We start from the raw sequence: 24,094 nt of genomic DNA, 5'->3' as shown, positions 1-24,094 counted from the left end.
AGGGTGCAGAGGGTGGGGCTGACTGCTAATATCCTTCCTCCTGGAGTCTTTCCCTAGGTAGGCCCCCTAAGGCTTGTGCTTGGTAAGGTGTGTGCTGTAACTAGTTGAGCTACCACCTGTCCTCTTCACAGTTTCTTATATTTGGACATCATTCGCTGAGAGAACATTTGAATTTCAGTTTTACACTGACCTTTGAGACATTGCTTTATCAATGAATGCATTTTAAGATTTTTTTTTTTCTATTTCACTACTAGGACACCAATATTATGCCTACCATCAGGTTATTACCAGTCCTTTTACCAGTGCTATGGAATCCCTCAAAGTCAGAATAGATTTGAAAGGATGCATGAGAATTCCAAAGAGCAGATGCAAATCAAGCAAAGTAGCCTGAGGGGTCATTAAACTAAGAACCAAGTGCTCTCTGCAAATAATCATCATTAAGAGGTTGAATCTGATGAGTTATCCAACTTACCCCCAGGCCAGTGCAGGAAACAAAGAGACTAACCTGAGCTGGAAGGATGATAGTCTAATGGTTATGCAAAAGACTTTCATACCTGAGGTTCACAGGTCCCAGGTTCAATCCCCAGCACCACCACCAGCCAGAGCTGAGCAATGCTCTGGTTTTTCTCTGTGTATATTTAAAAGGAAAAAAAGGAAAGAAAGAAGGGACGGTTGGAGGAAAGAAGAAAAAAGAAACTGGTGGCCAGGCAGTGTGGCATACCTGGTTGAGCACACACATTCCAGTGCGCAGGGACTTGGGTTCAAGTCTCTGGTCTGCACCTGCAGGAGGAAAACTTCACAAATGGCGAAGTAGGGCTGCGAGGTGTCTCTCTGTCTCTTTCCCTCTCTACCTCCCCTTTCCCCTCAATTTCTCTCTGTCTCTATCCAATAATAGTAATATAATAGGGCCTGGTGGTGGCACACCTAGCTGAGTGCACATTAACAATGTGCAAGGACCTGGGTTCAAGCCTCCAGTCCCTACCTACAGGGGGAAAGCTTCACAAGCAGTGAAGCAGGGCTGCAGGTGTCTCTCTGTCTCTCTCCCTCTCTGTCTCCCCTTCCCTTCTCGATTTCTGGCTGTCTCTATCCAATAAATAAAGATACTTTTTAAAAATAATAATATAATAATAATAACGTCTAAGTCAGATCTTTTAAGGGGGCTGAGTAGTGGCACACCTGGCTGAATGCACATGTTACTATGTGCAAGGACACTGCTTCAAACCCCCCAGTTCCCACCAGCAGGGGGGAAAGCTTTGAGATTGGTGAAGCAGGTCTGCAGATGTCTCTCTGTCTCTCTCCCTCTGTCTCCTTCCTCTCAATTTCTGACTATTTCCAATAAAGATAATTTTTAAATAATTAATGTAATAATAAAATATATATATAAACTAACTTGAGGACATACCAGTTGTAGCATCCCCGAGAAGGGACAACTGGACTAGCAGTAGGCAAGTGCACAGGAAGAGTGGTCAGAACAAATTAGCCGCTACATGAACTTCAGACAGGAAGAGTGGTCAGAACAAATTAGCCACTACATGAACTTCAGACACTGGGCTAATTTGTAATGTTTACGTGAGAAGGGTACGAAGAATTAGTAAGTCAGTACAGTAAGTAAAAAGAAATGAACTCATTTCACAAGGCATATTTCTAAAGCAAAAAACTGGCAAGTAAATATTTTAATTATCACAGATCTAGTAAATCTATAACAAATGAGCCTCACATCAAATTAGAACTGGAAAAAGAAAGAAAGAAAGAAAGAGAGAGAGAGAGAAAGATGGGGGGAGAGAAATAAAGAAAGAAAGAAAGAAAGAAAGAAAGAAAGAAAGAAAAGGAATTTGATATGAGCAAATCAAATCACAGTGCACACCAAACTAAAAGAACCACAGTAATTGAAGGCATTGGTTTCAAAAGTAACTTGATATAATGAAATCTGAATTTCACACATTTTGCTCCAAAAGATAAACTGAGTAATCTGACTAATTGCAAAAGAATCTATCAATATTTTCAGGTAATGATCCCTCTACCCCCCTTTATTTATTTATTTATTTATTTATTTATTTATTTATTTTTAGTGATAGCAAGGTCTTTATTGTTTTTTCCTTTTTTTTCTTTTTGTCCCCATTCTTAATTCTTAAGATTTCAATGGCAATTCCATTCATATGCTGCAGAATACTCATTACTCTTCTGTCAGACATGATCAGAATCAAAGGACTGACAGTGACGTAGACGTCGGCCATGAGACTCTGAACATCCAGCGTGACTGGATCATATGTCCATAGCAAGGCTGAGGTAAATAAAGAGTGGACAGCTAACCATTATGACTATTTCTAGTTCTGAATTTCCTTCCTGCCCAGAATCAGAAAATATAAACATATATATTTTTAATTTTTTTAGGTTTCAGCCATATTAACATCTGGTTCTGTTCTCATAAATGAACTTCCTATCATCTCAGATCTGATGTCACTCTGTATTTTTTGTTTTGTTTTCATATGTTAATTTATTTTATTTTATTATTATTTTTTTTTGTAGAAAGGGCTAGACTAGGCTAAGCTTTCCAATCCCTATCTTCAAACCTGAGGAGTAATTCTGTCATGACGCAAACTATAACTAAGTCACTAAATATCAAATTTTAAGACATAATTAAAAATATCACAGTCCTAAAGTATGAAAAATAAAAATATCACCATCCATCAAAGGAAGACGGACTAAATCATTCTGAAATAATTCAGACTGCTTGAGGTTTAAAAACTAGCTGATATAGTAAATTATAAAGGGAAAACAGGAAAATGAAAAAAAAAGCAAAGTGACATTTTAATAAAAATAATATATATAACATATAATATATATAACATATAATATGTAACACCAATTGTCAAAAATTTATAAATGCACAGTACCATAAAATCTTTGATACTGCTCATTTCATCTGAAATATTTAGTTGCAACTCATTAAGGTATGAAGCTGAAGTCGTAGGAAAGAGCTTTCTGAGCACATCAGGGAGAAAAATCCTGCCTCATCTGATGACTTACCTGAGTTTAAGAAACAGAATCAGGCACACCCACGGTTGAGTCTCTAGGATGAGTTTGTGTACAAGAGAGATGAGTCCTCAAGACGTGCTTATAAAAAAGTGATGTCGTCAGCTCATCTCCCTCCAGGCCCACAATCGTGGCATCACCTGTGTGAAGACGACATCCCCGTCCTTGGGATTATTAGGAAAACAACCGCTAGTGGGAAAACCCAATTTACCTCATTCTGAGATAACAGCAAACAAGGATCAGCTGGGTTTCAAACTTTTCCACAAGTAAGTTTGTTTCCCTGGATTACCTTGTCATCAAGTGAGAAGTCTTCTAAATGACTCCATTTTCAAAAGCATTACAACATTTGTCACAATGCCCAAAGCATTCCTGCTGCTTCAAATGATTCTCAGTGGCCCTCGGTTTGAGCCTTTTTGTTAGGATTAGGGAAATGCTGTGTCTGCCACATCTATTTTTGGTGGCATGTTCTGACCACCAGAGGACACAATTTAGAGACGAGATACCAATCAGGAAGCAGAGGGCAGGCTACTTTTCACTTCTGTGGTTGTATATTCTGTCAATTTCAACCATCCAGTCTCAAGTATTTCATACAATGCTGCTGTTGTTACACACTCAGCCCTGAGATATCCACTCCTTAGACATTGAGAAATGGTTTACTTTTATAAACAGATTTTGTGATTAACAAATCATTGTAACCTGGGGTGGGAGTTACACAAAGAGAATCTCATGGCTGAGGCTCCAAAGTCCCAGATTCAATCCCCTGCACCACCATAAGCCAGAGCTGAGCAGTGCTCCAGTTAAAATAAATAAATAAATATATATATAAATAAATAAATTTAACCTAAATCTTTATACTGCCATGTTTGTGATCCATATTCTTTTTTTAAAGCATTTTTTTTTTTTTATATTCTTTCTTGAGAAAGACAGGAGAGAGAAAGAACCAGACATCACCTTGGTACATGTGCTGCCAGAGATTGAACTCAGGACCTCATGCTTGAAAGTCCAATGCTTTATCTACTGCTCTACCTCCTGGACCACTGTGATCCACATTCTTTTTTTTTATATTTATTTTATTTATTTATTCCCTTTTGTTGCCCTTGTTGTTTTATTGTTGTAGTTATTGTTGTTGTCGTTGTTGGATAGGACAGAGAGAAATGGAGAGAGGAGGGGAAGACAGAGAGGAGGAGAGAAAGATAGACACCTGCAGACCTGCTTCACCGCCTGTGAAGCGACTCCCCTGCAGGTGGGGAGCCGGGGTTCGAACCGGGATCCTTATGCCGGTCCTTGCGCTTTGCGCCACCTGCGCTTAACCCGCTGTGCTACAGCCCAACTCCCTGTGATCCACATTCTTTATCAAATACCATGTAATATGTTCAAATGGTGGCATATGTCTTTTTTAAATATTTTATTTATTTATTCCCTTTTGTTGCCCTTGTTTTATTGTTATAGTTATTATTGTTGCTGTTATTGTTGATGTTGTCATTGTTGGATAGGACAGAGAGAAAAGGAGAGAGGAGGGGAAGACAGAGAGGGGGAGAGAATGACAGACACCTGCAGACCCGCTTCACCACCTGTGAAGCGACTCCCCTGCAGATGGGTAGCCAGGGACTCGAACCAGGATCCTTATGCTGGTCCTTGCACTTTGCGCCACCTGCACTTAACCCACTACGCTACTGCCTGACTCCCAAGGTGGCATATATTTCTATCAACTGATCAAAAAGCTGATAATTGTATGATTCTTAAGACATTTTTGGAAAAAAATGCAAAACCACAAAGAAAGTAATATATATGCATGTTTGCCATGGGTGGGGTGAGGTGTCTGGAGCCCAGAAGTCTTTGAGGACTGTGAGAATCCTCTGTGTGATTGTATAGTGATGCCTGCCAGTCACTATCTGTTCTTCAATCCCCTAGGACGTGTAACACCAAGAGCGAACCTCAACATTAATGTATATAGACTTCGGGGGCTCTGGTGTATCATCAAGGGCTCATTAATTCTTACAAATATATCATTTAGATGAGGCTACTAGGGGGCAGGTGGTGGCACACCTGGATAAGCACATACATTACAGATGACCTACTGACACTGGAGGAAGCTACCTTTGTGGAAGGAAAGGGAATATATTGGAAATCTCTGTAATTTCCTCCCAATGTTGCTGCAAACATATATTGGTCTGAAAATAAGCTTCTACAAAATGTATGGTTTGATATTATAAGCACACCTGTGCCATCATCATTAGCCCAGCACTGCAGGGTCATGACATGCAGACTTAATATCCGTCAATAGAGGGGCCCTCATAAGTCTGTCTCAAGATTTTTATTAGAAAATTTAAAAAGAAAGGAGTAGGCGTGATGAAGTCAGATGAGGCCCTGCTACCAAGAGCCACAGAAAGCCAACCTCTGTCACTCCACCTTTTATGTGAAGGAAAATTTGTCTTATTGCTGCTGGAACCCAAAGTCAGAGGCCATTATTATATTAACTCAAAAAGGCTCTTGCCTTCCCAAGAGAGCCAGGACAGTCACATATACAACAGCCCAGCTTGAATGCCAACTATGGTGAGGCTGAGAAGCTTCTTCTCAATCCATTTCCTTAATTTCCTTCTCCTTCTTTCTTCATGGCCACCGAGGTGATTGCTGGGGTTTGGTGCCTGCATGATGAATTCACTGCTTCTGGCATCCACTTTTTTTTTCCTTTTGATAATGACAGAGAGAAACTGAGAAGTAAGGGGAGATAGAAAGGAAGAGAGAAAGAGAGAAACCTGTAGCACTGCCTCACTACTCATGAAATTTCCCCCCTACTGTTGGACCAGGGTATGGGCTAGGGTCCTAACACATGGTAATATGTTAGCTCTACTGGGTACACCACCACCCTGTCCCTCCATCCCCTTAATATTCTCCATAGTAAATCAAGAGTCTTTTTCACATCTCAATATCATAATCTTCACTTTAACCCGACAGAAAAAAAAAGACCAGTAATTACAAGCCAAATACCAACATAATTTAATAACAAGCAACTTAATGAGATATGTCACCACATGAGTGTTTACAATGATGAAGCATTTAGACGATGTAGTATTAAGATGGAAGCTATTTGTTTCCCAATAGTTGCAATACTCCTTGTTTATAATAATCTAAAATGAACTAAAAATGTGTTAAAGTTAAAAATTATAATTAAATTTGAACAATTAAACATTAACTATAAACCATCAAATAAAGCATATATGTTTACACACAAAAAAAAAACTTTAGTAATCTACAACATAGTAATGTAAGGTTAATGGACAAAAACAAACTTATCTAAAAATATTATCTATATGACATGAATATAATCCACACATTCCAAGTATTCAGTAGCAGTTTCAAAATATAATTACTATTAAAAAATTGGACAATCAATTTTTTTCCAAAAATAGAATATTGGCCATGTCTAGTAAGAATAATTCTATAATTTTCATCATATTTTTATTAATTATTAAATAAATATGCCCAACTGTAATCAGACTCTAGCAGTTTATTATCAACTTGCTCTATTCAAAGTGTCATAATTCTGAGTCATTTTTTCAGACCTATCACTCAATGTGTATTATTGTGAATTTTCTCTTTAGTATATTTTTTTTAAGTTGGCACTCATTAGAGGCTGTTATAAATCACTTTTGGATTACAGCATATTTATAAAATATCACTGATAGAGTATGATGTAAAGTGTTTCTATCAGTATTACAAAGACACTTAAAAGTAAATTCCCTCACTACTAATTCTCTCCATCTCCTCTTCTAGAGGATGATCATTTCTAAAGTCAGTCCATTTCTTGTAATAGTTCCTTTCATATTAGAGGGCAACTGTAGACTTTCCTTAGGTCAATAACTTCAGGCCTCTCTGGTCTTCGGGAAGTTTATGAGATAATGGTGCGATCTCTCCCCCAGGCCCAGTGCTCTGGATCATAAGCCTGGATCTAAAAAAAAGAGATAATAATCCAATAGTTAAAATGAGAACCTTCCAGAAGAACACAGCTCTGTTCCCATGGTTCAGTGGCTTCCTGCCACTACCAGTCACACGTGCTTCCCACTCTCTAACCACTGTGAATCCCCAGCCCTCACCTCCTCACACTCAGCCCGAGAAACCCAGGTTTTCCAGTGCATGGAACGAATGAACTGGAATCGGAGCTTGTGGAACAAAGGGCGTTGGATGTGACTCTTGCCATAGAGAAAGGAAAAGATGGCTTGTTTAGGGGCCTGGTTGTCCTCCTCCATGTCACTGGCCAGGTAACTGGAGAAAGAAAGCACATTAATCATTGGAAACAGAACCAGAAGAACCTCTGCTTTAGGTCACATTACTAGACAGTGCTACGAGATGACCATCTTCAACTTCAAACCATAGCAACACTGTAACGATCACAGAGCAGAGAAAAACTGCACTGGGAAAGAAACCAACACACTAACGCTTTTCACATCTGGGTGACGGAAATCATACAGGAAACCAGAAGACTACATTCTCCCAAGATTAAGCAGTATGATTTATGCTAGAGATCAAACTCAGGGTGTCAAATTATCACTGAACCACTGAGCCACCTCCCTGGCTCAAGTTCGTTTGTTTTCTCCAAATCCTTTCAGTAGGGGGAATAATGATTTACAAGAATGTTGTTGTCACATGAGTACAGCTGCTCATGAGGGTGAGAGAAGGTGCAAAGCACTGCTCCACCATCCATGGAGTTTGAGCATTTCTGCCTCTGTTGCTCTCATGTGGTGATCGAATCCAGAGCCCTGTGTGTACACTCAAGGGAGACAGATGCACTCCCACTGAGGTGCCGCCCAGCCCTAAGAAATGTAATTTGTATCATAATTTTTTCATCAAAGTTTTTTTTTCTCTTGTTCACAGCTATCTGGACATGCAAATCACTTTCTCCACACTACATTGTGAGGCCCTCAAGGAATGAAGGACATGGCTCGGGAACCGCCTTCTGTCTTCTTCTTCTTCTTCTTCTTTTTTTAAGTTTATTTTATTTTATTTTATTTTATTTATTTATTCCCTTTTGTTGCCCTTGTTGTTTTATTGTTGTAGTTATTATTGTTGTTGTTGTTGTTGGATAGGACAGAGAGAAATGGAGAGAGGAGGGGAAGACAGAGAGGAGGAGAGAAAGATAGACACCTGCAGACCTGCTTCACCGCCTGTGAAGCGACTCCCCTGCAGGTGGGGAGCCGGGGTTTGAACTGGGATCCTTATGCCAGTCCTTGTGCTTTGCGCCACCTGCGCTTAACCCGCTGCGCTACAGCCCGACTCCCCTTCTGTCTTCTTAGATCTTCACAGATCATCCACCCAACACCCTGCAGTGTCCTTTGTTTACCTTGACGTAGTAAGCAATGAGCATTTCTCTTTTTTTTAAGTTTTATTTACTTATTCATGAGAAATTATAGGAGAGAGAGAGAAAAAAATCAGACATCACTCTGGTACATGTGTTCTGGGGATTGAACTTGGGACCTCATGCTTAAGAGTCCAAAGCCTTATCTACTGTGCCACCTCCCAGACCACAGCAATGAGCATTTCTCATTCCTTCCTTTGTGTCTCGTCCTAAGCCCTCACAGTCCTTGGCACATTTACTTTGTACGTGCTCATCAAGTCAATAAATGGAAATTTACACACTTAATCTACCTTATGTATAAAAAAAAAAAGTAGTCTATCCACTGCTTTATAGGATATGATGATGGTATGACAAAATTCTAAGCAGTGACTAATATAATAAGATTGTCTAAGAGGCTTAGTGGAGCAAGAGAAAAAAAAATGGTATGATAGTAAGATTCAGTAAGTGCTACTGAAATGCAGGATAGCAGATCTTACCTGATTGTGAATTTCGGAGATAGCTTTCCTTATAAAATGATAATATTTTACTTATAGTAGACAGTAAACAGTGAGAACACAACTAGACAGGACCCCCAAACTCAGATATTCCACATTGTTTTCTACTAGGAAAAAAAAAAAGGTGAGAGATAACCCCACCTCCATCACAGGGAACAGAAGGAACATTAAAGGGAACAAACCAGGGAAATGAAGCTAGGGGTGATGGGGTAAAGAAAATTACTCACAGAGCCAGGAAGAAGTGAATCCGTTGGTACTGCCAGGAGAAGAGGCCAGCTCGGCTAAAATAAGCAATTACCATGGACAGGAGATACTGATAGAGAGATTTAAAAAAAAAAAAAAAGAATAACTCAACTTTAGAAATGGACCAACACTGGGCTAGTGGAATAGAGATAAAAAGAACATGATTACAACTCAGGGAGGAGAGATTATGAGCTACAGGGAGAGGAAATATAATGGAGAGGGGTTGACAGAAATGTTGTCAGAGGACCAATTACATTCTTTTCTTTTATTTTTAGACTAGAGCACTACTCAGCTCTGGTTTATGGTGGTGCTGGTAATTGAACTTGCGAACTCAGAGCCTTGGGAGTGAAAGTCTTTTACATAACCATTAAGCTGTCTCCTCAGCCCCTAGTTACAAATTATGAAAGATATGAGATGGGATGTTCATGGCTTTGAAAAACAATAACATAATAAGCTAAGGGAGTGAGCTCAGCATAGCAAAGCTTGGGGAAAACGTTATCTGGAATAGAAAGTTGTATCAAGGACCTGAAAGGATCACTCTGGGAAGGAAGATAAAATAAGCAATACAGTAAAATTCTGGGCCTCAAATGAACCACAAGGGAAGGGATGTAACTGTTGTCACATCAAAAGTCAAGGATGGGTTCAGGTCCTGGAAGACAGGGGAGGGCCTAAAGGGGTCTGAATTAAGTGGAAAACTGAGAAATGCTACACATGTACCAACTACTGTATTTTATTTTACTATTAACTATAAACCACTAACTCCCCAATAAAATAATGAAAAGTGAGCTGGGTGGGGGTGCACCTGGTTGAGGACACATGTAACAATCGGCAAGGACCCAGGTTCAAGACCCCAGTCACCACCACCTACAGGGGGGAGCTTCACGAGTGGTAAAGCAAGGCTGCAGGTGTTTCTCTGTCTCTCTCCCTCTGTCTCTCCCCCTTCCTTTCAATTTCTGGCTGTTTCTATCCTACAAATAAAGATAATTTTTTAAAAATTTAAAGATTTAAAAAAAAAAAGAAATTTTTTAAATTTATTTTTTATTTAAGAAAGGATAAATTAACAAAACTTAGGGTAGAAGGGGTACAGCTCCACCCAGGTACCCAGCAACAGATGAGTGAGAAAGCTGTGGTATATATGCACAATGGAATACTATACAGCTATCAAGAACAATGAACCCACCTTCTCTGACCCATCTTGGTCAGAGCTAGAAGGAATTATGTTAAGTGAGCTAAGTCAGAAAGATAAAGATGAGTATGGGATGATCCCACTCATCAACAGAAGTTGAGAAAGAAGATCTGAAAGGAAAACTAAAAGCAGGATCTGACTAAATTGAAAGTAGGGCATCAAAGTAAAAACCTTGTGGTGAGGGGTAGACATGCGGCTTCCTGGGCCGGTGGGGGGTGGGGGTGGGGGTGGGTGTGGGTGGGTGGGATGGGACACAGTCTTTTGGTGGTGGTAATGGTGTTTATGTACACTCCTAGTGAAGTGTAGTCATATAAATCACTAGTTAATTAATATGAGAGGGGGAAATTAATTGTATGTCTCGAAGTTTTTAAAACACAGACTGAGTCTTCTTAATATATAGGCTGTGTATTTGATATGCAGACTCTCTCAAAAGCCTAGACCAAGTAGATCAGAGGCAACCAGTGGCACAGCTATTTACAAGATACTGGGTACTATACAGCAAACCTTAACAAAAGGACTTCAAAGTTAACCCGATTACCAAATAATGTGATCATAACATTAACTATCCATTGTCTTTTTGAACCCTAAGACAGCAGGAAAAAAAGAAATTTTTAAAAAGTCAATGACAAGGATATGGGGACAGGTACTAAAGGAGCCAAGAGCTTTCTAGACCTCACAGGGATTAGTCAAGGTTAAGAAATGAAAAGTCTAGGTTTTCAAGTTTAAGCATTAGCTGAGTTTGGTGGAGAATGTTACCTTGTCAGACACTCTGAGTTGTTTATCCCAAGCTAGGAATCTCTGAATCACAATATCATCTGTTAAAAGAAAGTACATTAGTTTGACAATGGAAAATGGTTGCCTGTAGTGATCAAGGCTATGTGAAAAACTGAATCACCTCCCCAAGCCTCACCCAGGGGAGCCCCAGGCCTGTGGCCAAAGGGAAACCAAATGAGATTACTCTGTAAGGAAGGGGGACTCAGGCTCACAGGATGAGTGAATAAATATGGAGTTGTGTTTCTCCAGGAAATCTGCGAAGAATCTAGGGTTTATGGAGACTCTAATCAACCATGGTAGGGCAGGGGTAGGTAGCATAATGATTACGCAGAGACTCTCCTGCCTGAGGCTCTGAAGTCCCAGGTTCAATCCCTATACCACCATAAGCCAGAGCTAAGCAGTGCTCTGGTAAAGAAAAAATAAAGCAGTTTTTTTTTTCATTTTGCCTCCAGGGTTATCACTGGGGCTTGGTGCCTGCACTATGAATCCACTGCTCCTGTGGCCATTTTTTTTTTATTATTATTGGATAGGACAGAGAGAAATTGAGGGGGAGATGAAAACAGAAAGGGAGAGAGAAAGACAGACACCTGCAGACCTGCTTCACCACTTGTGAAGCAACCTCCCTGCAGGTAGGGAGCCGGGGGCTCAAACCAGGAACCTTGCACTGATCTTTACACTTCGTAGTATGTGAGTTCAACCCAGTGCGCCACCACCAGCCCCCAGTAACTTATTTTTAAGTGAACATATTTTTAAGTGCAAAGACCCAGGTTTGAACCTCTGCCCCTCACACATACACACCTATAGAGAGTCTACTTCACTAGCTGTGAAGCAGGTCTATCTTTCTCTTCCTCTCTTTCCCTATCCTCTATTTCTCTCCTATCTAATAAAAAACAGAAAATAAATAAACAAACAAATCATGACCACCCACTGCATATGCATGTGTCATTTTGCAGATGAAACATTGTCAATAAAGTCACACGCCTGTCCTAATGCTATGGTCTCTTGTTATGCAGATAAAAAAATATGTTTAGATTCAGAAAACTTAAGAAAAAAAGAAAACAGATGCCAAAGTTAACCCTCCAAAGACTGGCATCACAATCGGAATAATGTCTCTAGTCTATTCTCATCCTATGTCATTTTCTAGGGGTCCTTGACACATGAGCAATAAAGACTTGTCACATATTCCCAGCAATGGAGAGGTCACCACCTAAAAATAAATCCTCAGGGCCAGGTGACAGTACACGTGGTAGAGCACACACACTTTCCATGTACCAGGACACCAGTTCAAGCCCCCAGTCTCCACCTACAAAGGAAGTTTCAAAAGCAGTGAAGTAGTACTGCAGGGGGTCTCTTTCTCCCTCTCTACCCCCCCTTCCCTCTCAATTTCTCTCTGTCTCTATCCAAAAATAAAAGGAAAAATAAATGAATAATGGCTGACAGGAGCAGTGGATTCATTGTGCAGGTACAGAGGCCCCAGCATTAACCCTGCAGTAAAAATAAACTGATTATTTAATTAATGGGTGGTGGCTTCTTAGCATAATGGTTATGCAATGAGACTCTGATGCCTGAGACTCCAAAGTCCCACGTTCAATTCCCTACACCACCATAAGCCAGAACTGAGCAGTACTCTGATAAAAAAAATAATAATAAAATTAATAATTATTTAATTAATTAACTATAATCCTATTTCTCAGTGACCAGAGAGAGCTGTTGAAATACTTCATTTTGGAAAGGGCGGTATCTGGGGCCTTTCCCTACCAAGCAGCCTGTTGAAGACTTCATGGTGCTCTGGCTCCACAGCCAACTCCCAGGGTCTCTTCACCTGCCCTGTGAGAGCACTTGCTTCCACTATGGCCCAGCTGTCCTCAGCTTCTGGCTCAGTTAGTGTCCTGTCCCTCTTCTGGCCATGCATCTCAGAAAAAAATGGCCGAAATAGATTCAAAGGACTAGGGAATAGAACAAGATTATGAAATAAACTTGTTTTTATTAATTTTTGCCTTGAGATTCAGCCATTGTTCACCTTCCACACCTCCCACCACCCACCCACCCATTCTGGGGTTTTGTTTGTTTGTTTTATTGACGTGGTACAACTACATGTTTGCCACCCCACACACCTACTAACCCTCTCCCAATGGCCATCGGACTCTCCCTTTCTCCCGTCCCATTATGGTAACCTCAGTTCTGTGTGAGAGTCTTGGGGTTTGTTTCTGTTTGACTTTGTCCACTTTGTTTTTTTATATATATTCTACATAAGAGTAACAACTAAACGACCTACAACTGAGGAGTGGATAAAGATGTTGTGTGTGTACATAATGAAACACTATACACAGTTGTAGGACTGAATGAAATCCTGCCTTTTGCTACACCAGGGATGGACCTTGGAGGCAGACAGGCTAAATGAAATAAACCAGAAGAAGGGCCCGTCTCATCTACTCTGGTCTCGTAGGCTCTAGCTGCCCCTCCTTCTCTTTCTCATGTCCATTGCCCACATCTGTTTTCCATTATCTCAATCTTATAGTATCCCTATAACCTTAATGATCTTTCTAGCTATAATTGATTTTTTTTCTCCATGGGAGGAGAGAGAACTCATGTAATTCTCTTCTTTCTTTGCTTAGATCTCACACCTCAGTTCTGCTGTGCTGCCTACTGAGATTTCTCCCCAATCCAGGTCTTAGACCTCTTCCTCCCAAGCCCTTATCTGACACCTCTTCATTTTCACTTAGACTCTTTCCTACCTCCCCTGCTGCTTTTTTTTTTTTTTTTTTTTTTTTTTTTTTTTAGTGGGAAATCCTTCTATATATCCTCACCAGAAGATCCTGAATTTTGTTTCTTCAATGTCATTTTTGGGGCATTTCCAAAGAAGCTAAGCTAGGGGCTCCCTGCCCCAGGCTAGGCTGAAGGAAGACTTTCAGCCATGGTTTCTCTCAGACTAGTTGTTCCCTCACAGAGCCCAGTCCCATTTACACTATACCTGATCCAAACTCTGATTCTGTATAACTGTCCTGAAGCAGTTGTGTCCCAGTCTGGGAACGCTGATGAGTAAGGAAGAGACCCGAGAAGCTGTTGTTGTCCACATCCGTTTGCCTAGAACCTGCTGAGTTTGAATCTCCCAATCAGGATCATCAGAACCCTCTGAGGTCATCACTCATTTCCACCTTGCAACAAGGTCCACGTGTAAGAGCACATATGGAACTGTTGTCCCTGATAGGTCTTTTTTTTATTATTGTTTTGTAGATGCCGGGATAGCATAGGGATGCTTCTTCTCAGGCACGTACTGTCTGGGTTGGAAAGTTGATAGGGGATGAGGTGACTTGCATGCACCTAGTGTGGGTATGAAAAATAGCCCTGAAACTTGAATATTCTGTAAAGCAATATTAAATCACTACCTAGAATAGACCTACTAGCCTTTTCCAAAATGGAGACCCCAAATCTCATCTGCTATATTCTTGCCTTTAGATTCCTGATTATTAAACAATTTGTTTTTCTTTATATCTTAATGCTTTTTCAGCCACCAAGTTTCAGATGCTACCATGACGCCAACTGTTGTTAAAAATTCAGCGGCTCTAGCTGGCCGGGCTAGCTTCACGGGCGGGTAACAGAAACGACCAGAGACATACGGCTGGGCAGGGAAGCTGTATTTCTTTATTCAGGAACAACAATTCATAAACTAAACCAAACTAATCACCAGACAGAACTCTGCTGCCTCTTTCCCCGTGGCGGCACCAAGCACTCTCGAACTCTGCAACTCTGCAACCCTCGAACTCTGGAACTCTGGCACTCTCTCGGGGTTCCTTGGGGCGGGGCCAAGCGGCCCGTGAAACTAGCAGGACTGATCCAATTCTCTTGGCGGGGGAGAGCTAGGACAACCCGATGTAAAGCATACAACAGCCAACCTGACTTCCCTGGACAGATGACCTCACCAATGTATCTGGAACAACACGTCTCCAGACCCCTGCCAGGGAAAGATAAAACAGGCTGTGTATATGAATCGACCTGCCAACAACCATATCCAGTGAAGAAGCATGGCAAACGCTAGAAGAAGAAGTGAAGAAGCAATTACAGAAGCCAGACCTTCCACTTTCTGCACTCCATAATGATCCTACCTGAGTCCACGCTGTCAGAGGGATAAAGAACAGGAAAGCTTTCAGTGGAGGGGATGGGATACAGAACTCTGGTTGTGGGAACTGTGTGGCATTGTACCCCTCTTATCCTATGGTTTTGTCAATCATTATTAATCAATAAATAAAAATCAAAAAAGGAAATCACACATTTCAAATGCTGTAGAGAATGTCAAGAAGTCTGGTTTCTCTAAAGATCATCCTTCAATTCTCTCCTGGGAATTGGCTTCTAATTTCTGACTTATTTCGCTTAGTATCATCACCTCAGGTTCCATCTTGTCGCGAAGGCAGGACTTCACAGCTTTTAACTCCTGAGTAGTATTCCACTGAGTACATATGCTACAGCTTCATCATCCAGTCACCTGTTGATGGGCATTTTTAGGGTGATTCAATTTTTACAATTACAAATAATTCACCTGTGAAAATAAGAGTGTATCTTCTTGAATTTGTGTTTTCACCTTCTTTAGATACATCTGTAGGAGTGATATTACTAGATCACATGGTCTATTTTTAACTTTTAAAAATTAATTTATTTATTCATGAAGAAGACAGGCAGAGAGAAAAAACTAGACATCACTCTGGTGCATATGCTGCGGGGGGTTGACCTCAGGGGACTTCATGCTTTTGAGTCCTGTGCTTTATCCACTGTGCCACCTCCCAGACCACTTAACTGTTTGTTTTGTTTGTTTTTTTACTTTATGTGATACAACCATTTCAATGTGATTGATTCTCCCAGTCCACAGCCATGGAATGTTTTTTCATCTCCTTGTATCTCCTATTTCTTTCAATGGTGTCTTATAATTTTCCATGTGTAGGTTTATTTTTCTTTAGTTGAACTTATTCTAAAGTATCTAAATTTATTCATTTACTTTTTCATATTGTTATTATTACTTTGGGGTCATCACCAACGTTCCTTTGCACAGGACTAACTTTTTCAAATGGAACGAGTACAGCAGAGGTAGAAGAGGGAAAAACACCAGAACTATTTTTTCCTCTTTTGTTGCCCTGGTTTTTTTTTATCATTGTTGTGGTTATTATTATTGTTGTTATTGATGTCATTGTCGTTGGATAGAACAGAGAGAAATCAAGAGAGGAGGGGAAGACAGAGGGGAGAGGGAAAGATAGACACCTGCAGACCTGCTTCACCACTTGTGAAGCAACCCCCCTGCAGGTGGGGAGCCAGGAGCTCAAACTGGGATCCTTTGCCAGTCCTTGCACTTTGTGCCACCTGCGCCAAACCCATTGCACTACCACCAGACCCCCTCCATTAATTTTTTTATACACTACTTCAGTAGGGGAAAAACCTCATGAGTAGCAAAGCAGGGCCGCAGGTGTCTCTTTCCTTATTATGTCTATCCCCCTCCCCCTCTCAATTTCTGTCTCTATCCAATAATAAATGGATTAAAAGATTTTAAAATAATAAAAAGAAAAAATTTAAATGATGATAATAATAATAATAGAAAGTATAGGGGCAGGAGAGACACAATGAAAATAAAATCAAACTTTTCTTCACCTGTTCCCTTAACCGCCCACCCCCATGAGTCAGAGGTGCAATGCTAAGTAGCCAAGGAGCCCACAGCTGTTGAAGCCCACAGGAAGGGGCTTTCAATTTTATTGGGGAAGGAGACAAAAAGAAAAGAAAGTGGTAGGGCTAGAAACATACCAATACTGACAATATATTGAGAGCAAGAAACTGTCTTTAATTCCCCTGAATTAGTCTTCTTAAAATTACATAGCAACTCACTACAGGCTAAGTAGCTTAAAAAAAAGAAATTGTGAGAACTCACAATTCTAGGGGAAGTGCAGGATCACGGTGTTGGCTGTTTTGTTTGCTCACAAGGCTCTTCTGGGTATGCAGGTGACAATCTCCCCTCTGCTCTCTCCTGGCCTTTTCTCTGTGCACATAGGTGCCTGGAGGCCCTTTTTCTCCTAAGGACACCAGTACTATTGGATTAGGGACCTATTTAACTCCCTTTAACCTTAATTTCTCCTGTGGAGATGAGCTGTCTGGGTAAAAGTAAGTTGTGCTCCTAATAAATTTTCTATTTCCCCTGTAAATGCTCATCAGAAAGGTCCCTTGGGCTGGGGGACAGCATAGAAGTTATGCAAAAAGACTCATGTCTGAAGCTCTAAGGTCTCAGGTTCAATCCCCAGCACCACCAGACCTTCTGTTTCTGAAGCAGCAAAGGATACCAGAGAACTAAAAATTCAGAAAAGGAAAGCCTTTGTTAATGCTAGCAAGCTTGGTGTCGGGTATCTCCACAAGGACAATGGCAGCCAGCCTCTATTTTGCAGGGTATTTACATCTACAGACACAGGTCTCTAAGTTACTTGGTTTGATTTCCTTGGTGTAGAGCATAGCAGGCAGGGAGCACAGGAATAAATTACTAGCAGTTGCTTCTATAAGGCAGTGGTATAAGGCAGTCCCTTTGTCCACTTTTAGCCTGACCTTTCTTTAACTACGTCATTTCCCTCCAAACTGTTCATCAGGAAGCACCCCTGGGCAAGAAGGGAGATAGCATAATGATTATGCAAAAAGACTGTCTGAGGCTCCCAGGTCCCGGGTCCCCTACCATAAACCAGAGCTGAATAGTGCTCTGGTCCTTCTCTGTGTGCTTCTCCACCCTATCTCTCCATTTCTCTCTCCATTTCTCTCTCCATTTCTCTCTCTCTCTCTCTCTGGGGCTGGATGTAAAAAGAAGACAACATAGTAACGAAATACAAAAACAAAATGTCTTCCATCCCAGAGCAAATGGCAAATGGCTAATTAATCATCACTTCCTAGATTCACAACTCTTCTTTTCACATGGGGTTTGTATGGCTATCTTTCTCTGTGTTGTGTTTTTTTTTTTTTTTCTTAATTCCTTTATTGGACTTTTATTCCTATTTTTATTTTGTTGGTCTTTATTCATTTATTGGATTAGTTTCAAACTTTATCAAGAAAGTTTCACCAAAAACATGCAAGTCCACTTTTCTCAGTAAACGGTATTTCAACTGACAAAAGTTTGGAACACAGACAATTTGAATAAGACAATTAGAAACTTCAGAGCAATGCGCAACCACTGCAAAGAATATACATTTGTTTTCAGACAGAAAAGCATTTCAGACACTTGACTACCTGCTGGGACATGCACTTGAGAGAAGTTCATTCTGCAAGAACATACCCTATACTAAGACAATGCTGCCGTAACTTAAAGAGGTACATAGGGCACTCCAGGTTGCTGATTCAGACCCCAGGTAGGCAGACAGGACGTTGGAAACTCAAAAATAATAGGAAATCAGCATGAGAGCAGTAACTTCCCAGAAACCAAACTCAAAGGCACAGAAAATTAGAGCTTTAAAAAAAATTAAATAATTCAAAATATGTGTCATAGAATTCAAAGAGGTAAGAAAACTCAAAGAAAAAAAAACTCCAATGAGAACACAGAAAAGAAGTCAAAGAGATACAAGCAAATTCAGAAAATCAGCTCTCTGAGTTCAGGCATAAAATTAATCAAGAGGTAGAAATGAAAGCATTAAACAAAAACAAAAAAAAAACTTACAGAGATTCAGGTGGAAAGAGAGAAATAAGATGTTTTTAAAACAGCAGCCCAGAAGATGGTGCTGTGGTAGAAGTCTGGATGTGTGAGCATTATGTCCCAAGTCCAGTCACCAGTAGCACATATGTCAGAGTATTGCTCTGACCTTATTCAAGTCTCTCTCGCCTTCTCCTGTCTCTCATGAAATAAATCTTTGTGGCTGGGGAGGTGGCTCAATGGTACTATTTGACAGCTGTACACATGTAGTGTTATATAGTATGTCTCCCTTTCTCCCTGTCTCTCCCTCTCTTTTTGTCTCTCTGGTTGAAAAAGAAACCAGGAAGCAATAAAGCTGTGCGTGCATGAGGCCCTGACTTCACAATTTAATTTTTAAAAATAAAGTAAATCTTACAAGAGCTACCTAATTAGAAAAGGCATCATCAGTAAGTAACAGTTAAATAAGCGGTAGCATATTCAAAGAAAGAATAATTATGGATTCCCAGTCCCCACCACTCTGGAAGAAGTTTTGGTGCTGTGGTAGCTTTCCCTCTCTCCCTTTATTTGTTTGTTTGTTTGTTTGTTTTTACCAGAGGACTGCTCCACTCTGATTTATGGTGGTGCAGGAGGATTAAACTTGGGAACTTGGAGCCTGGGGCATGAGTCTCTCTGCATAACCATTATACTATTTACCCCCCCACCTTCTCCCTCTATCTCTGTCTCTCACTTACTATCTAAAAATGTAGACTGAACAGTGATGCTTTCAAAGGGAACAAAAAAATGCTAAAAAGTTTAGAAATCCAGGAAAACAGTAAAATATACAGGTTTTCTGAAATTAACAGAACTGTTCTGTTATAACCTACCCCAAGACATGTTAGTGAAGCTGTTAAAAGTGCAAAGCAAAGAAGCCGTTCCTTAAAAGCAGCAAAGGGAAAAGAAGTAGGCATTAGAAAAAAAATACTTCCATTGGCCCATAGTCAGGGTATGTACAGAAACTCTATACATCAGGAGAGTGGAACAACTTACTGAAAATATGGATACAACTGTATCTGTATATAACTACCAGCCATGAATATTATGTATCACAAAATCCTCAGATCTTACAGAGAAATAAGGTTTTTTCCCCAGATACATGAAGCTGAGTTTAACTCCAGGCCTCCTTTATTGAAATAATCTCTTCTATCTAAATAAAATAATGGAGAAAGTTCACAAGAAGAAAAAATTATAGAGAAAATTCACAAAAAAAAAAAAAAGGCAATAAACAGAACCAGAAAAAGAAAAGTTAATGGCAGTAGGAATTCCTCCTTTATCAATACTGACCTCAACTGCAAATAGACTGAGCTCACCAATCAAAAGGCACAGTGCACTGGATGGATTAAAAATCAAAACCTGTGGTCTGGGAGGTGGCACCGCGGTGTATAAAGTGTTGAACTCTCAAGCATGAGGTCCCAAGTTCAGTCCCCAGCAACATATGTGCCAAAGTGATAACTGGTTCTTTCTCCCTCTCCTCCTACCCCTCTCATTAATAAATAAATAAAATATTTTAAAAAACCCAGCTACATATTGTCTTTAAAAGACAAATGTTCTCTATAAAGACTTAAAGTGCCTATATGGAAACTAGTATTTCATGCCACTGGAAAATATAAAACTGTAGGAATTACTATACTTCTATCAGATAAAATAGACTTTCAGCCAAATTAGATAACAAGAAACAAAGATGGCATTATATAATGATAAAAGCATCAATACAACAGGAAAATATTTCATAATCATATATATGTACATATCCCCAACATTTCAGAAACAACAATGTGTGTAAAACAAATATTAATAGGCCTATAGAAAGATATTTACATGGAGTCAGGCTGTGGCACACCGGGGTTAAGGGCACATAGAATGAAGCACAAGGACCCACACAAGAATCCCAGTTTGAGCAGTGAAGCTGGTCTGCAGGTGTCTTTTTCTCCTCCTCTATTTTCCCCTCCTCTCTTAAATTCTCTCTGTCCTATCCAAAAAAAAAAAAAAGGCCACCAGGAGCAGTGGTTTCATAGTGCAGACACCGAGCCCCAGCAATAACCCTGGAAGCAAAAAAAAGAAAGATATTTACAGCAATACAATGACAGTAGGAGAATTTAACACCTTATTTACAACAACAAATAGATGACTCAGACAGAAAATCAACAAGAAAACATCTGTAGATATCAAATTCGGTGAGATAAACTTAATATTTAAAGAGCATTTCACCTCAAAACACCAGAATACACATTATCCTCATGTGCCTGAGGAACAGTCTCAAGGATAGACCCATATGATGGCATGAAACCAGTCTCAATAAACTTGGGAAGACTCAGGCTGGGTAGTGATGCACCTGGTTGAGCACATGTTACAATGCACAGGGACCCAGATTTGAGCCCCCATCCCCACCTGCAGGGGGAAAGCTTCACGAGTGGTGAAGCAGTGTTGCAGGTATCTCTCTTCCTCTCTGCCTTCCCCTTCCGTCATGATTTCTAACTGTCTCTAGCAAATAAAGATAATTTAAAAAAAAACCCATGAAGATGTAAACGATATCATGTGGGAAAACTATAGTGGTTATCTAAAGGGCTGGAGACAGGGACACAAACCCTCGCTCACATTGGAACAGTGCAAACTATACTCCGGGGCCTGGTGGTGGCACACCTAGTTAAGTACACATTACAGTGCACATTAAGTACACATTACAGTGCACAAGGACTCGAGTTCAAACTCCAGTCACCACCAACAGGGGGATAACTTCACCAATGATCAAAGTGGTCCTGCAGGTGTCTCTATATCTCTGCCCCTCTCTATCTTTCCCCTTCCCTCTCGATTTCTGTCTCTATCCAATAAACAAATGCATTTATTTAAAGTATAGCAATAAAAGAAAGATACAAGAAAACTGAGAAATGTTATACATGTACCAACAACTGTACCTTATTGTAAACCACGGATTCTCCAATAGAAATGAGGAAGAAGCCTCTTTCTAGATCACAGGATAGTATGAAACCAGAAATTGATCAAGGGTAAGAGGGGGAGGAGATCAGAAACATATGAAGACTAGACAACATGCTGCTAGACAAGATACTGGGTCAACAAAGAGAAAAAATACAAATATTGAAAGACAAACAAAAATGCTGATATGATTTATCAGAACCTATGGGATTCAGCAAAAGTGGTATTAAGAAGGAAATTTGTAGATATATATATACCTACCTCGGGAAAACAAGAATCATAGATTTAGAAGAAAAAAAAAAACATCTAGAAGAATGAAGGAAAAAGTAGCAAAATGGGGGGGTGAAATCATGGGGTAAAAAAATCAATGAGCGGTAGAACCAATATGATGATCGAAATTCCTTGCTTTGCTCCCAAAAGAACTACTAACAATCATGCAGACTGACAGGATCCTGAGAGAGTCCTCCAGCTTGGGGCAGTACCTAGGCGCCCCCTTAAACACCGCAGAGACTAATAGAAAATAGAGCAGTGGACACTTCAGCTTCAGTGAAAAGAAGTTAGGTGAGCAGACATCAGTGGAAGCTGTGGTCCGGGGCCTGCAGGGCAGTCAGCTCGGCCAGGGGCCCTGGGAGCACATGGCGGGAATGGTGTGGAGTTATATCCCCTGGATCCATGTACTGGGGTGCGACACTCAGGCCATGACCCCGGCGAGGAGGGCAACTGGGAAACACTGCAGACCACAGTTCCCCTCTCCTACCTCTAAAAATGGGTACTGACCTCCTGCACCTGCTGTCCTCAAATCTTGGTCCCCAGACACGAGGGATATAGGCAGTGCTCCATGCACAAGCCACTTCCCCCCGACCCCCAGCAGGTTCTCCCAAGGGGGTGGACCCCTCCAGAGCCGGTCCCCCACGCTGCTGATAAAGGAAGACTGTGAAGTTCAGGTCCTATGGAAGGTCAAACAAAATCAGACCAGAGGAAGCCACAGCGCCACCTATTGGAAAAGTAGTAGTTCAACACTCTAGGTTACTGATGTGATGGATGAGAATTTGTACCCACGTGTCAACAATTATACTGTAAACCACTAACAGCCCCTTAAAAAATGATAAAAGGGGACCGGGTGGTGGCACACCTGGTTGAGTGCGTATGTTACAGTGCTCAAGGACCTGGGTTCAAGCCCCGGTCCCCACCTGCAGGAGGAAAGCTTTGCAAGTGGTGAAGCAGGGCCGCAGGTGTCTCTCTCTTTCCCTATCTATCTCCCCTTCCCTCTCCTTCTGGTTGTCTCTATGGAATAAATAAATATAATAAATTACAATTTAAAAAAAAGATAAAAGAAGAAAAATTAAGGTAAATTTAGGGGAGCAAAAGGATGACGTAAAATACAAAACATTTGGTATCTACAGACCTCTTGGGAATAAAACAACACAAAAAGAAAGCAACTCTCACAAAACAACATCAAGGAAAGGAAAGATTAAATCTCCCCATCAGAAGTTTAAAATCGCTATATATTTGCAATAGCCAAAGATTGGGAGCAGTCTAAATGCTCATCATCATATGCCTGGCTAAAGAACTTATGGGATATATATTCCACAGAATACTACTCTGCAATCAAAAAGATGGTATTGTGTCCTTGGGACAAAATGGTTAGAATTGGAAGTGACTATGCTTAGTGAAAAAAGTAGAGATGAAAGACAACTACCAGATGGTTTCACTCATATGTGGAATCTAGAGATCTGATATGCATAAACTTGCAAAAAAAAAAAAAAGAAAACAATTTTCAAGACTTGTGAGAACTATGATGGTTATTTTTGGAAGATGAGAGGGTAGGGAATACAGAACTTTGGTGGCGGGTGTGATGTGAAAATAAAATAAAATTTCTATGTATTTTTAATACTCAGAAATAAAGGAGAACACAAGAAGGCAAGTCAGACTGATACAGAGGAACTCAGAAAAGCTAATCCAATAGAAAAAAATAAGTTTTAAAGATTAAAAAAAAAACCCAAATCAGGGGGTGGGGCGGTAGCGCAGAGTTAAGCACACGTGGCACAAAGTGCAAGGACAGGTGTAAGGATGCAGGCTCAAGCCCCTAGCTCCCCACCTGCAGGGGAGTCGCTTCACAGGAGGTGAAGCAGGTCTGCCAGGTGTCTATCTTTCTCTCCCCCTCTCTGTCTTCCCCTCCTCTCTTCATTTCTCTCTGTCCTGTGTAACAACGAATGGTATCAACAACAACAACAATAATAACCACAACAAGGCTACAACAACAAGGGCAACAAAAGAGGAGAAAAAATGTCATGGTGCAGGCACTGAGCCCCAACAGTAACCATGGAGCTAAAAAAAAAAAAAAATCAACGAGCTTCAAAATAAGACCCATGGTAGAAAATAAAGTTTATAGAAGAGGATAAATGAATACA

The 24,094-nt window shown here is 40.5% G+C and overlaps 2 protein-coding genes across 2 annotated transcripts in view; both read right to left on the bottom strand.

Annotated features, from left to right (window-relative positions):
• ARF1 (ADP ribosylation factor 1) overlaps nucleotides 1-24,094 on the bottom strand; it is a 442,994-nt gene that overhangs the window by 375,381 nt on the left and 43,519 nt on the right. The window lies entirely within an intron of this gene.
• LOC103117191 (speedy protein E4-like) lies at nucleotides 6,527-12,995 on the bottom strand. The gene is made up of 5 exons (XM_007527203.2): nucleotides 12,842-12,995; nucleotides 11,066-11,124; nucleotides 9,108-9,193; nucleotides 7,128-7,296; nucleotides 6,527-6,982 (listed from the first exon to the last, which is right to left on the bottom strand). The coding sequence occupies exons 1-5, from the start codon at nucleotides 12,993-12,995 to the stop codon at nucleotides 6,923-6,925; spliced, it is 528 nt and encodes a 175-aa protein (XP_007527265.1). The 3' UTR covers nucleotides 6,527-6,922.

This window comes from Erinaceus europaeus, chromosome 9 (assembly GCF_950295315.1).
Source record: "Erinaceus europaeus chromosome 9, mEriEur2.1, whole genome shotgun sequence".
Lineage (NCBI taxonomy): Eukaryota > Metazoa > Chordata > Mammalia > Eulipotyphla > Erinaceidae > Erinaceus > Erinaceus europaeus.
This window is presented reverse-complemented; position numbering and strand designations above follow the sequence as displayed.

What these genes read in the sequence shown, in the direction of transcription:
- LOC103117191 (XM_007527203.2), bottom strand. Translation starts at nt 12,995, where the DNA reads ATGCATGGCCAGAAGAGGGACAGGACACTAACTGAGCCAGAAGCTGAG. An exon ending in AGTCTTCAACAGGCTGCTTG is followed by an intron (nt 11,125 to 12,841) that starts GTAGGGAAAGGC and finishes TTCTTTTAACAG; the next exon opens with ATGATATTGTGATTCAGAGA. An exon ending in AACTCAGAGTGTCTGACAAG is followed by an intron (nt 9,194 to 11,065) that starts GTAACATTCTCC and finishes TCTCTCTATCAG; the next exon opens with TATCTCCTGTCCATGGTAAT.